At 39.4% G+C, this 15,209-nt stretch overlaps 1 protein-coding gene and 1 pseudogene across 1 annotated transcript; one reads left to right on the top strand and one right to left on the bottom strand.

Annotated features, from left to right (window-relative positions):
- Positions 1 to 84: 84 nt before the first annotated feature.
- LOC110200551 (olfactory receptor 52P1-like) lies at positions 85 to 1,054 on the top strand (annotated as a pseudogene).
- Positions 1,055 to 10,628: 9,574 nt separating this feature from the next.
- LOC110200552 (olfactory receptor 52P1-like) lies at positions 10,629 to 12,001 on the bottom strand. The gene has a single exon (XM_020975920.2). It carries the CDS (start codon positions 11,999 to 12,001, stop codon positions 11,030 to 11,032), a length of 972 nt encoding a protein of 323 aa, XP_020831579.1. The 3' UTR covers positions 10,629 to 11,029.
- Positions 12,002 to 15,209: the final 3,208 nt, after the last annotated feature.

Here is a 15,209-nt window from a genome sequence, read left to right as displayed (position 1 = left end):
AGCAATAGACATAAAACACCAGCCTTCTATGTCTCTACACAGAGGTGACTGCAGTACCACTAATACTTACTATCCCATCCTAGCATGCTGATCTCCAACCATTCTAATGCTATGACCTTCACATTGTTGGGCATCCCTGGCCTAGAGGCCCAGCATTTATGGCTCTCCATCCCCTTCTCAACCATGTTTGTTGTCATCCTCATGGGCAATGGTGGCATTCTTTTTCTGGTTGCAACAGAGCCTTTCCTCCAAACACCCATGTACTTCCTTCTGGCCTTGCTGATGGTGTCTGACTTGGTATCTACCTTGGCTGTGCTTCCCAGGCTCCTCTGCCTCTTCTGATTTGGTGCCCATGACATTGGCATCAAAGGATGCCTTGTTCAGATGTTTTTCACCCTGTAGTGCGTTCATCTGTAGTGCGTTCAGCCCTCCTTGTGGCAATGGCCTTTGACCGCTATGTGGCAGTTTGTGAGCCACTCCGTTATAGTACCATCCTGAACCACACCCTGGCTGTGCAGCTGGCCCTGGCAGCCCTTGCCAAAGAATTAGTCCTCATCTTGCCCATGCCATTACTGCTCCAGAGGCTGACCTTCTGTAGGACAGGCATTCCTCATACCTACTGTGACCATATGGCTGTTGTGAAGATAGCTTGTACTCATACCAAGGCCAACAGTGTTTATGGATTGTTTGTAATCCTTCTGGTATAGGATTTGATCTCCTGCTTATTGGAGTCTCCTATGCACTGATCCTACATGCTGTGTTTCACCTCTCATCCCGAGATGCCACTCTAAAGACACTTAATACCTGTTCGGCCCACTTCTTTGTAATCCTCACCAGCTATGTACCTGCACTTTTCTCCCTCCTCACCCACCGACTGGGCCCTATCATCCCTCCTCATGCACACATCTTGCTTGCTAATCTATACCTACTCATGCCTTCATTGTTCAACCCTATTATATAGGGTTATATAGAGATCCGTTACAAAATGGTAAAGCATCTGTGCAGGAGGGATACTCTGGCCATCAACCCAGGACACAAAAATGGGAGTGAATAACCAAGATGAGTCTTTGACACTTAACCGGATGCCTCTGCCACACTACATTCAGGCTGAAAAGAGAAATCTTAATAGAAACCCTCATACTCATCTCCCCTGTAAATGGAACATGTATAGGCTCCTAGCACATAAATGTTGCAATTACTTCATTGTTTAATCTGTCTTCTGCTGTCTCTATAACATAAGGTATGTATGAATACCAGCCTTTCATTTAGATTGGGGACAACAATGAGAACCAGATAACAAAAGAGACAGGGGCAAACAGAGCCATATTCAACAAGTCCAAAAGGATTAGAAGTCACTGGTCCAAACACAAGATCCCAAAAGAAGAAGTAAGGCCAAAAATATGAGTAAATAGAAAAAAAAAACATAAAACACAATGAATAATGGATTGAGACATGATCAAGAGGTAAACACAGAACAAGGGAATACATCACAATAAGTACAAGCAGAGTCTCAGAGGAAAGCAAGCTTGGCCACCAGTTATAAAAAAAAAAATGCTAGAAGAAATGAGGCAGGCAATAAAAACGAGGCAGGAGATCTTTGGGAGAACTTGAGAAATTGAAAGGGGAATTAAATATCTTAGAACAGAAGGTAAAAATAAAAACTTACCCAGGTGGTAGACTCCCTGAAAGAAAAGAGCAAACAAAAGTTAATGTCTCCATGAGGTAATAAGAAATATTAAAACAAAGGCAAAACATTGAAAAAAAAAAAGAAAAAAATATATGAGGTCTCTGCCCAAAACATTTGATACATGTGGCATATAGGTTAAGAAGAGAGAATTTAAAAATCATCAGATTCCCTGAAATCCATAACTAAACACAAAACCATGTTTCAGGAAATCATAAAAGAAAATTGACTGTATATTAGAAAATGTAGACAAAAGAAAAATTAAAGAACCTTTTGGTCACTTCCTAAAATAAACCACAAAACAAAAACTCCCTGGAATTTCATAGCCATAATACAGAACTTACAAGTCAAATTTAAAAAAATACTGTAAGTATTCAGAAAGGAAATTTTCAAGATCCAAGGAAATATGCTTTTTATAGTTAGAAAAGCACAATATTTAGCAGCAACTACTTTAAAAGGAGAGAAGATTGTGTTTGTCATATTTTAAAAGGCAAATATAAAATAAAATAATAAAATATAATAAAAAATAACTTAGGGGCAGCTAGGTGGTGCTGTGGATAGAGCACCGGCCCTGAAGTCAGGAGGACCTGAGTTCAAATCCAGCCTCAGACCAAACACTTGACACTTACTAGCTGTGTGACCGTGGGCAAGTCACTTAACCCCAATTGCCTAGAAAAAAAATAACTTACCCTGCAAAAGTGTATAATCCTATGTATGGGGAAAAAACCTGATTTTTAATGGAATAGATCACTTTCAATTAATATTCATGAATAGACTAGGATCAGTAGAAACTTTTAAACACAGACACAGGAGTCCAGAGACACCTAGAAAACAGGTGCAGCTGTAATGGGGTGATGGCAACTGGACCATTAAAAGGAAAAGACCATGTCTTTGAAAGCAACCCAGTCCCTGAATTTTCCCATACATTTCAGCAGCCCAGATCATTGGCCTTGGGGCCAAGGCAACTGGTCTACCTCAGCCCAAGTAGATCTCCTAATTAGCTTACTTGATATTCTTTCACTGCAGCTCTTGGCCCAGTCCAGACTAATCAATACTCCTTTCACTATTACACATGGCCCACCACAGACTACTTGCTACTCCCTAATCCCATCCAGATCCTTTCATTGTCCTTTTTATATATAAGCATCAGTCTCACCCCCATTAAGTTGCAGGTTCACTAGGCACCTTGCCCACTTCTATTCATGTTACAATAAACTGCTTTTTGACTGGAAGATGATTTGAGCGTATTAATTCATTCCAGGCAGACACCAACTTGTACCCTGACATTTTGAGGTTCTCAGCAACCCCAAACTGCATCAGCTGGGTGACACACTAGAGCTAGAGCACCAGTTGTGAAGTCAGAAGGACCTGAGTTCAAATTCAGCCTCAGACACTTACTAGCTGTGTGACCCTGGGCAAGTCACTTAACCCTGATTATGAGAAGGAGAGAGAGAGAGAGAGAGAGAGAGAGAGAGAGAGAGAGAGAGAGAGAGAGCTAGAGAACATATACATTTGAGCCTTTGGAAAGGGCTAATAGCAGAAAAAAGAGACTAACATCCTCCCTGGATTGGAAGTCAGGAGTCAGTACCTTTTGATATCTAAATATAAATCAGGTTTGTTATCTACAAAATCAATAGGCTAAAATACTGCAGAGTTCACACCTGATTGCTGCCTGGGGCTCTCTTGGGTCAACTCCCTCCTTCTAATCTACCAAGAACTTTTATGTAGCTCTTTGCCCTTCTTCAAAGGAATATTGAATAAGACTACCAGGTTTTGTGAAGAGAAACAATGATATAGGTAAAAGTTTGGCAGAGAACAGGCATACACATTAAAAAAGAACAAAAACAAAAATAGGATTGTACTTTGGAGTCCCTATCTTTTCCATTTCTCTCATTATTTTCCTTTAATGCTAAATCCAGATACCCAAAATGAATTCTACTCAATGTCTTCTAAAAAATTGGAAATGTCTCAAAAAAAACTGCACAAAGTAATTACATTCATCATTGTAAACCTCACCCATACTGTCCATCTAAGATCCATCATTAACTTGTTCCTTGGGACTTCCTACTCCTTTATCGATTACAGGAGAAACTCCAGGACATTTTTTACCTAGTAAAGAGATCATGGAATTGAAACTTCTTGTTTCAGAGAAGAATGTGAGCATTTGACTGTCTCTCCTTAATTGCTAGTATGCCTTGAAGAATCCATGAGGACATGTGTAGTCAGTCCTAATTAGTCAGTCAGTCAGTCAGTCAGTCAATATCACTCTTTCCAGTTTGGTCTCTTGGAGTGCCCATTTCAAGTATAATTCATTAGACTCTTTGAGGTACACTTTGCAATATCCTCAGAGATGGACCAGTGACGATGGACAAATTATATATGCAAAACACTATAAATCTATTTAGAATGAAATGCAAATTTAAATAGTTCAAGTTATACACATATACATACATATGTATGTACCTGTATACCTACATACAGCTACATACATACATATATAAATGGTCTGAGGGAAGAGGGAGAAGAGGAATGATCACAATTGGATAAGATCAATGAGGTTAGACTCCTAAGGGATACATGACTGGGGAGATTATGTGTTGGAGAAAGGGATCTGGGAGGGAGATTGTCACATCCCATTGAGAAGTTAGCTTGGTGACGTAGCAAAGAGAAGGAAGCATCAACTGCTGTGGGTGGCAGTGCCATGGGACAGATGATTTAATTCATGGGGTGGTTAGAAAAAACACCAGCTCTTTTCCGTGAAGGTGGTTGTTGATGTGAGGAAAGCTAGCAAGATCCCTGAGTACAGCCAGCTTGGGCCACAAGAAAATTAAGCAGGGAATTTGTGATTTGATCAGGGCAGGGTAATGACTTTTGTGTGTTACTTGATAAACCTGTATCTTACAGAAACATCTTGTTAGGTGGAAAATGCTGTTAGAACAGAATATTGGAGAGTGCACAAATTCCTATTTGAGGAAGAGTTAAATGTCTAAAAAGAGTGAACTAGGATGAGAGGGAGGATTTAATGAATGAACAGCTACTTTAAAACATTTCTCCAAAAAGTAAAAAAAAAAAAACAATAAAACAACAACGACACTAAAGAAGCCATCCAAAAGACAGATCAAACAGGGATACAAACCTGATTTGGAGCTGCTTGAGGTGGTAATTAGGGAAGTTCTCCATAGACAGGTGCTGTATTCAATGGGCAAGATGTTGGGGGGGATCCATCTCCATATGGGGCCTTGGACTTTTGAGGTTCTATCCTTTTGCCACAAGCATGGTTAGAGCCCATCACAGGCATTTCTTACAATTCTCCACTCAGGAGGGCCTTTCATTTTGAGGTTGATCATGTGACCAAAGTCCAGGTTTACCTTAACACCTTTGTTCCGTTTGGCAAAATGGGCCAGCATTCACTCTTTAAAGTTTTGATGCTGGCTAAAGGGTTGAAACTAGCAGAATCTATAAAGGAAATCTGACAAAGAGAGAAATGAATAGTTTCTTGATAGATTAACCAACCTTTCTTTCTTCCCACAGGAGGTTAAAGACATGTTGCAAAGGTAACTTTCCATTTGCAATCTAGATATTGTTGTCTGAGGTTGGAATTATCATGTGGTCAGCTGTTCCGTGGTGGGTGGATATGGGGCAGATGGAGTAACTGAGACCTTCTTTTTTGTAGGAGTGAGCCACTGCTTTCTGAAAGGCCTAAGTCTTTCACCCCTGAGTTAAGAGAATATCCTGCCACTAGGATGAAGGAGATGCTAAAGAAATTCTAAGGTAAGAAACTGCTCTTTGTCAGTGATTCTACACCTGGGCTTTTCCAGGTGGCCAAATCGGTAGAATCCTCACCTCAACCCCCAATCTCCATTTATGAGAGTCGAAGCTCGTTCCAGGCAACTGGTCCATGGCTAAAGACTGCCAGCATGATGGATTAAGAGATCTACTCTGCACTGGTTGGTGTGGAGAGGTGAGAGGGAATCAGTTCTTTGCTGCTCTATGTCACCTTGGGTCATCTACCAGGCCAAACAAACACATGGACAACCGGCTCCAGGCTATCATCCCTAGTGACGCATCTCCTGGGCTCCTCATTTTTCATCATAGACTGGAGGACAGATCATCACCTATCTAGAGGAAACTGTACTAATGAGCGGTTGGACTATATTCTAGGCTGTCTCTGTCCCTCCTCTTTCTCCCAGACCCCATATTCTACAAATCTCAGGGCCAGGAATCCTTAGGAATATTGTACATCCATCTTCATTATTTGTACTCATTGTTCTGCTCATGTTCTTGGACTCTTAGAGTTGATGACATTTGCTTATGAACATTTTAATGGGTATTCTAGCTAGCTTGTCCAAGAGACTCTGGCCCTCTAAGAGAATCTCTGTGATTCTGTCAGTTAGAAAAAATAATAGCTATCATTTACAAAGTGCATAAAATGTGCCAGACAAAATATGCTAAGCATTTTACAAATACGATCTAATTCTTTCCTTCCAAAAATCCTAGGAGGTAGGTGCTATTGTTACCCTCCTTTTGTTGATGAGGAAACTGAGTCAAGCAGTGACAAAGACACTTGCCCTGACTCATAAGCCAGTAAGTGCTTGAGGCTGGATTTGAACTCAGGTCTCCTGACTCCAGATCCAATCATCTATCCACTGAGCCATATAGCTGCCTAAAAAAAGTTGCATAGAAAAACACACAAACTAGTGATACTCAGGCTACTCTAAGAGTAAGAGGGAGAGAGTGGAAAAATCAAGAAATTATAATTTAATTTGAGCACTCTGCAACAGATTCCTAGAGCAGGCTTCCAGTAATTGTGTCAGTGCTAGCCTTGGAGGTAGTTTGTAAAAAGGTGCCAAATTTGATGTTAGACATCTGATTTGGGAATTAGAACTCCCAAGGAGTTAAGGAGGAGGTGTAGACAGGGCTGCTCTTGCTTTCTGTATCCAGCAAGCCCTGGGAAGAGGAGTTCTCAGTGTACTTCAGAAGAAAAGTTTTTCATGGTTTTCATAAATGTCAACTTTCCCCTTTCTTCTCTGCAGTGAATATCACCATGGATCCTACAACAGCCAGTCCCTATGTCATCATATCTGAAGATATGAAGAGTGTGAGACCTAGAGATGACTGTCCAGACCAGCCCAAGAGTACTGAAAAATCTCACTTTTGTGATGTCATTTGTCAACAAGACTTCTGCTCCGACATATGCTCCGGGGAGATGGATGTGAGTAAGCAATCTCAACGGGCATTAGGGATCTCTAGAGGGACCTCAGGGAAGACCCTGAATAGGCTTTGCTGTAAGAAGAAGGGACATGATTTTTACCTGGGATTAATACGCCAGTAAGTAAAAGTCCTATGCCTCAAATTGGCATAAATCTGGATTATCTTACTGGAACTCTCCTTTTCTATAACGCTATCAAACGTTCCCTCATCTGTGGAACGAAGCCCATGTCACTCAAAGGCACTGTCAAGCCTCTCTTTTCTCCTAGTCCCCCAGTGCCAGGAACAAAGGTTGGTGATATGTCCATCTTTCCACCAGTGTGTAGTATTGGTGAGAATGACTGTTTCTGTCCCTAAGCATACTTTAATGAAGGAACTCTACATGCAAAGCCAAGCTGACCCATTACTGTCACATTATATACATATATGGGCAACAAGATGGCACAGTGTATAGAGTGCCAGGCCCGAGTCAGGAAGATTCAACTTCCAGCATTCCAATCTGGCCTCACACATCACATGTGTGTGTGTGTGTGTGTGTGTGTGTGTGTGTGTGTGTGTGTGTGTGTGTGCATGTACATATATATGTATACACACTGATGCCTTATGAGGCAGAGGCCTAATGTCCAACCCTTAGAAGGAGTTGAGGAGCCAAACTGCAGACAATTTTAATACAGCCATGCCAGCTTAAAGGCATGAATTCTCAAATGGCTTGTATTAAAAAACCTCTAATGCATAATTTGTTTGTTGGTGTATTGTTCCAATGAAGCAAAAGTGATTGAACAATTTCTTTTTTTTAAATTTTATTAATTTATTTTGTTTTATCAATAATCACTTCCATATGCTTTTGAGTTTAAAATTTTTCTCCCCCTTCCTCCCCACCACCCTCCCCAAGAAGGCACACAATCTGATATAGGTTATACATTTACATTCCTATTAAACAGAGGGGTGGTGAGCCGACATCCTGAGTTTCACAGCTGTCAGGCTTAGTACATGCTACAGGTAAGATCTGGGCTGGCCTAAGCCCTCCAGCTCCCCAAAGCCGGCTCTCTACATATCATCAGTCTTCTGGCATTAGAACTGGTCATTGCAATGTCTTTCCAATTGTTTTCCTTCAGGTTTCTCTGAATTTGATCCTTTTGCATTTCCTATGGCACAATAATATCACATTACATTTATATGCCATAGTTTGTTTGTTCAACCATTCCTCGGGTAATGGGCACCCACTTTGTTTCCAGTTCTATATTACAACAAAAAGTGCTGCCATAAATATGTTTGTGTATATGGATCCTTGCACTTTTTCTTCAGCCCCCTTGGAATTTCTAAGTTTTGTGTGTATAGTTCCCAAATTATTTTCCAGATTGCTTATACCTCTTCATAGCTCCATCAACAGTACCTTGGTGTGCCTGTCTTTTTATAGCCCCTCCAAGAATTGTCATTTTACTATTTTGTAACTGAAAATCCAATGAGTGTGAGGTAAAACCTCAGAACTGTTTAAATTTTAATTTATTATATCATTTGTGATTTGAACTTTTTTTCATAGGTTTATTGATAACTTATCTTTCTTCCCTTGAGAATTGTTTATATCCCTTGACATTTGTCCCTTGGAGAGTTGATCTTGTTCTCACATGTTTGTATCAGTTCCCCTAAATATCATGGATATTACAAATTTATCAGAGAAATTCAATTAAATATTTTCTTAGTTAACTGTTTCTCTTTTAATTCTAATTGTCTTGATTTTTTTTGTGCAAAAAAAATATGTATATTTGTTTCCTGTAATCCTTTCTATCCCTTGTTTGGTTAAGAAGTCTTCCCCATCCATATTTATGCAAGATGTCTACTTCTTTATTCCTCTAAATCATGATATAGTCTTTTATATCAGGGTCTCATAATCCTTTTGAGCTTATTATGGTATGTTATATGAAATGCCAGGCTAAACCTGATTGCTGATTAGAAATTCTTATAAATTAACTTTTTCCAGCTTTTTCCAAGCAGTTTTGTTGAATGGCATGTTCATATTCCAGTAGTTGTGTCCTTGGGTTTATAGAACACGGTGTTACTATGTTCAATTGCTTCTGGGTCTAACGTGTTACACTGATTAACTTTCCTATCTTTTAACTAGTACCAAATAATTCTGATGATTTGTTGCTTCATACTGTAATTTAAGATCTGGTACTTTTAGGCTCCCCTTTTCCCCTCTTCCCCCTCTCCCATTATTTTCCTTATGATACTTGACCTTTTGCTCCTTATGTTATTTTTATTGTTCTATAAATTAATCCTTTAGTACTTTTATTGGGAAAGCACTGAATAACTAACTGAATTTAAATATTGTCATTTTTATTATATTTATATGGCATAGTCTGACCATTGTCAGTCACTATTTCTCTAATTATTCAGATCAGATTTTATTTTTGTGAAAAGTGTTTAAAGTTTTATTCAACGACAGCATGAGAGGCAGCATGATGTAGGGTATTATTGACCTTAGAGTCAGGAAGATGTAGGTTCAAGTCCTGTTTCTGGTACATACTGGTTTGTGACTCTAGATAGATTATTCAAGCTCTTAGTGCCTCAAGGAACCTTTCTAAGACTATACATTGCAGAAATTATGTTGATCCATATTTACAAAGAAAGTTGCTCCCTCTGACCTTTCTAGGCCAATAAAATCACTGATCTGATCAGGCAAATTTTTAAAATATATAATTCCTCTACATGTGTTCGTAGCTGGCCTCTCAAATATTTTACAAATTCTGTAGTTATTTTGAATGAAATTTATTTTTTGCCAGTTCTTGCTGCTTTCTGTTGGCAATATACAAAAAAAAATCCTGATAAGTTTTATGAATTATTTTATATCCTGCTCCTTTAATTTAGTTATTATCTAAATTAGTTTTTGTTAATATTCCAAGATTCTCTAAGTAAATCATCATAGTTTACTTATGTGCAAAAAAAAAAAAGAAATCTTTGTATTTCTTTGGCTTTGCTTATTTTCTAAATTTCTTTTTCTTGTCATTATTATAGTTATAATTTCTAGAACTATTCAAATAATAGTGATGACAATGGACACACTTGCTTTACCTCTGATCTTCTTGAGATGTTTCCATCATTTTCCCATTACAAATACCGCTACCACCTGGTTTTAGATAGATACTATTTTTCTTATTAAGAAATGGTTCACTTATACTTTTATTTTGAAATATTTTAATAGGACAGTGTTTTATTAGGCAAAAAGCTTTCTCTGCATTTATTTACGTCATATTGAGATTTTAATGTTTTTATTGTGTAACTTTGGCTGGGTACCAAAAGTTTTGAGATGTAAATGATAACTATAGTAATGATAGCTAGGATTTATACACTGTTTTAAGGTTTGCAAAGTGCTTTGTACATGTAAATTAATTTAATCTTCACAGCAATCCTGTGAGGTAGACTATTATCCATATTTTGTGGATGAGGACACTGAGGCAGACATTGGTTAAATAACATACCCAGGGTCACATAGCTAATAAATGTCTGAGGTAAGATTTAAACTCAGGTCTTCTTGATTCCAAGTCCCATACTCTATTCTCTACACCACCTCACTGCCAAAGTTGTCTCATTTTTCTCACTTCCTTTAATGAAATTATCTGTTGTTTCTATGATTAATCTTTGGCCTACCAATATTTTAATATGAAATTATTTAGGTATCATTTGTTTGAATCCTTTCCTGACCTTTTATCAGTCATTATTCTTATTGTACTGTGTTCAGTAAATTATATGTTTAATATTTCTTCTTTTATATTTTTATTTATAAAGTTTTTTTTTAAAGTCATACATGGGCAGCTATGTGGTACAGTGAATACAGCACTGGGCTTGGAATTAGGAAAGCTTATCTTCGTGATTCAAATCCATCTTCAGACACTTACTAGATGTGTGACCCCAGATGAGATGCTGGTTAGAGCCTCACCCTATGGTACAAAGACAGCAGAAGACGGATTAAGCCAGTCCAGATAATGAATCAATTATAACATTTACATGTTAGGAGCCTATATAGTTTCCATTTCTGGGGGAGACTTATATGTATAGAGGTGGCTGATAAAGTTTTGTGTCCAGCCTGAGTGAGTGTAGGGTGGTAGAGGCATCAGGTTAAGTGTCAAAGACCCATCTAGGTTATTCACTCCCATCTTTATGTCCTGGGTAGATGACCAGAGTATCTCTCCTGCACAGACACTTTGCCATTTTGTCCTGGATCTCCTTCATCTTAATTCCATAGATAATGGGATTGAACAAGGAGGGCATGAGGAGGTATAGATTAGCAAGCAGGATGTGTACATGAGGAGGGATAATGGGTCCTATGCGGTGGGTGATGGATGAGAAAAGTGCAGGCACATAGGTGATGAGGATTACAAAGAAGTGGGCCGAACAGGTATTAAGTGTCTTTAGAGTGGCATCTCGGGATGAGAGGTGAAACACAGCATGTAGGATCAGTGCATAGGAGACTCCAATAAGCAGGAGATCAAATCCTATCACCAGGAGGATTACAAACAATCCATAAACACTGTTGGCCTTGGTATGAGTACAAGCTATCTTCACAACAGCCATATGGTCACAGTAGGTATGAGGAATGCCTGTCCTGCAGAAGGTCAGCCTCTGGAGCAGTAATGGCATGGGCAAGATGAGGACTACTCCTTTGGCAAGGGCTGCCAGGGCCAGCCGCACGGCCAGGGTATGGTTCAGGATGGTACTATAACGGAGTGGCTCACAAACTGCCACATAGCGGTCAAAGGCCATTGCCACAAGGAGGGCTGAACGCACTACAGATGAACAATGGATGAAAAACATCTGAACAAGGCATCCTTTGATGCCAATGTCATGGGCACCAAACCAGAAGAGGCAGAGGAGCCTGGGAAGCACAGCCAAGGTAGATACCAAGTCAGATATCATCAGCAAGGCCAGAAGAAAGTACATGGGTGTTTGAAGGGAAGGCTCTGTTGCGACCAGAAAAAGAATGCCACCATTGCCCATGAGGATGACAACAAACATGGTTGAGAAGGGGATGGAGAGCCATAAATGCTGGGCCTCTAGGCCAGGGATGCCCAACAATGTGAAGGTCATAGCATCAGAATGGTTGGAGATCAGCATGCTAGGATGGGATAGTAAGTGTTAGTGGTACTGCAATAACCTCTATGTAGAGACATAGAAGGCTGGTGTTTTATGTCTATTGCTGGAGTAGGAAGGAGAAGAAGGAAGAAATATGGACTTTGTTTTCAGGGACACCTTGATTTTTGGAGGATATATGACCCAAATTCAGGGAAATTTAGGTGTGATTTTGGAGATTATATCCTCTTATGGAGCCCTTAGATTGATGAGGGAGATGTGCCTTTCATGAATTCACCCCAAGGATTCCCTGTTCTGTAAGGAGAGAAATGGCCCAAAGCTCCAGGAAAGCCCCAGTGTGAGTACAGTGAAAGCATCCTTTCTGTTGAGGAGTCCTTGGACTGCTGGGAGACTCAAACTATAACTGATGTAATTAGGCAGGCATCTCATATTCCATTGCTATAGGTAGCTACTTCTTAGCATAGAAAGGCAATGAACCTGGTTTGATGGTGTTGAAATACTATATTACATCTCTTCATTACCCTTGAAACAATCTCAGTTTCTCTATATGTAAAATGAATGGATTAGATTTGATGACCAGTGTAGTCCCTTCTAGTTCTAAAACTATAGTACTATGAGCATGACATTTTTTTCCTACAATTCTTGCACTTACTTTGTTGATTTGCATTGACCTTTATGTTGTTTCTTTCCAGTAGAATGGAAGCTCTTTGAGTTCAGGGACTGTTTCATTTTTGTCTGTGTCCTCAGTACCTAACACAACGTCTGACATGCAGCAGATGCTTAATAAATGCTTATTGATTTGAATTGAATTGAAATGAGTATAATGGAATGATCACATTCTTTATTTGGGGCTACTATATTAAATCAGAATTAAAAGCTCTGAGCCTTTTTTTTATGAATTATTTTTGCCTGCCACATTGCTGTTAATTAATATGGAGCTTTTTGTTTGCATGAATTATTTCCTGCTTACATACACAGGAAATCATTCCCCCAGCCAAAGAATCTAAACTTCTTGAGAGTTGGGATTGTTTCATTTTTTGGTGTTTGCATCCACAGTGCCTAGCACAGTGTCTCGCATGGGTTCTTAACAAATGCTGATTGGTTGATTGATCCTATGCTGCTATACTTTAGTGTATCTCAAATTATTGTCCATGTCCTCCAGGTAAATCCCACAGAGAGGATTTACTCAACATTTGGCTTGTATTTTTAAAGCCTTTGAAAATTTCTTGAACATAAGCATAGCACTAAGACTGTTCATATTTTATTCCTTCCTCTTGCTCCTTTTCTAATCAAGTATTTCCCTGATAATACCTTTCATGCTACTTTAACATTTTATATTATTGTCAGTGATATGCCCCAGCCTGCTAACAACCAGTATGCCTTTTTCCAATGTCCTTTGAATGACCTAAAATTCTGATTCTTGGAACATTTTGGTAATTGGTGACTTGTAACTATACAACATCACCAGAAAATGCTCCTTTCACAATGTCTCTCTTAGATGTCCCCTTCTCTCTATTCATATAGCCACCACCCTAGTTTAGGTCCTACTTACCTCTCTCCTGGACTATTGTACTAATGTCCTAATTAGACTCTTTTCCTCAATTATTTCTCCTATCTAATCTACCATCCACATGACTGCCAAAGAGATCTTCCTATAAGATAGGTGTGAGTATATCACTCTCCTGCTCAAAAATCTCCAGGTTCCCTAATACTTCTAGAAGGAAATACAAATCCTCAGCCTGGCATTTAAGGCCCTCCATTATCCTTTCTGCTCTTTCTGTGACAGTTCCACAGGCCAACTGGATATTCGCCATAAATGACATTCTGTCTATGACCTCATCTTTGCACAAATACTCCCCCAGGTCTGGAATGCATTCCCTCCTCCTCACCTCAACACCATGCACACCTCAAGCACAGGGGATGTGCCACCTCCTACATGAAGCCTTTCTTTTCCCTCCATTTTAGGGTTCTATCTTTATTGAAATTTCTTGGTTTATGCAATACTTTGTACTTATCCATGTAAATGTTCTATCCCTCCAATAGAATGAGAGCTCCTTCAGGGTAGAGGCTGTTCTGCCTTTGTTTTCACCTTCCTACTGCCTTGTGCCTTAAGCCTTCTCCTCTTCATGATAAATATCTGCAAGTATCTATTTCAAGTTTGTTGAATTCAATTGATTTGACTGAAAAAAGTTGGCTATTTTGGTGACAGAAAGTAGTTCAGAATTGCTAAGAGCTCTGTACAGTTTCCAAATTGTGATCTATTTCACTCTCTTCTTCTTATCTTTTTCTGTCTTCAGCTCATTGTTCATCTTCAGTGTCTCTCCAAGACGTATGTAATGATAGATTGAACAGATTATCCGTCTAACTGAATGCTGAGTAGAGAACGTGCATTCTATATGCTAAGATTTCTTGTGCGGATCGCTATGTTGTTCTCTTTTGAGTAGCTGTGGATCAGAGCAGGGAAACCTCGATGTATTTGGGACCTTGATCGAATCAGTTCAGTGCCCTGTTTCAAACAGGAACATGCAGGGGTGCTGGCCATCCATAGGGAATGGCTCTTCCTCTCCACTCCTGCGCAGCGCACTCTTCAAGACAATGGCACACGCTCCTGATGAACTACTTCCTGTGACAATTCATTCCACATTTTTTTCACGTAGCTCTAATTGATAGAAAGTTTATTCCAACATTAAACTTAAACCTCTCTCCTTGTAGTGTCCATCTACTATGCCTAGTTCTGCCCTCTGGAGGCAAGTTTAGCAAAATAAATCCTTCTTCTACAGAGTGCCTTGGAAATACTCCAAGACAGGTATCATGATCCTGCTAAACCTTCTCTTCTTCACGTTAAATATCTATAGTTTCTTCAAGCAAACTTCATCTGACATGAATACCTCATCAAATGTTTTGCTAAAATCTAAGTTTATTTATAGTAATCCCCTGATTTTCTTAGTAACCTCTTCAAAAAGGAAATGTTTTGTTCAACATGACTTAAAGATAAAGTCATTCTGAGCCTTCTTGTATTCTATGTCCCATTTAGTCAATTTGGTAACTATGAAGATGAGGTTTTCTGAAGGTTATCATCAAGACAAACCTTTCTGGGGGCAGCTAGGTGGCGCAGTGGATAGAATACTGGCCCTGAAGTCAGGAAGACCTCAGTTCCAATCTGGCCTGAGACCTAACACTTGACTCTTAGTAGCTGTGTGACCCTGGGCAAGTCACTTAACCCCAATTCCCT

This window comes from Phascolarctos cinereus, unplaced genomic scaffold, assembly GCF_003287225.1.
Source record: "Phascolarctos cinereus isolate Bilbo 61053 unplaced genomic scaffold, phaCin_HiC Scaffold_726;HRSCAF=1367, whole genome shotgun sequence".
NCBI classification, from domain to species: Eukaryota; Metazoa; Chordata; class Mammalia; order Diprotodontia; family Phascolarctidae; genus Phascolarctos; species Phascolarctos cinereus.
The sequence above is the reverse complement of the archived record's forward strand: the minus strand, read 5'-3'. Positions and strand labels throughout refer to the sequence as shown.

Coding starts and splice junctions, on each gene's coding strand:
- LOC110200552 (XM_020975920.2), bottom strand. CDS start 12,001: ATGCTGATCTCCAACCATTCTGATGCTATGACCTTCACATTGTTGGGC.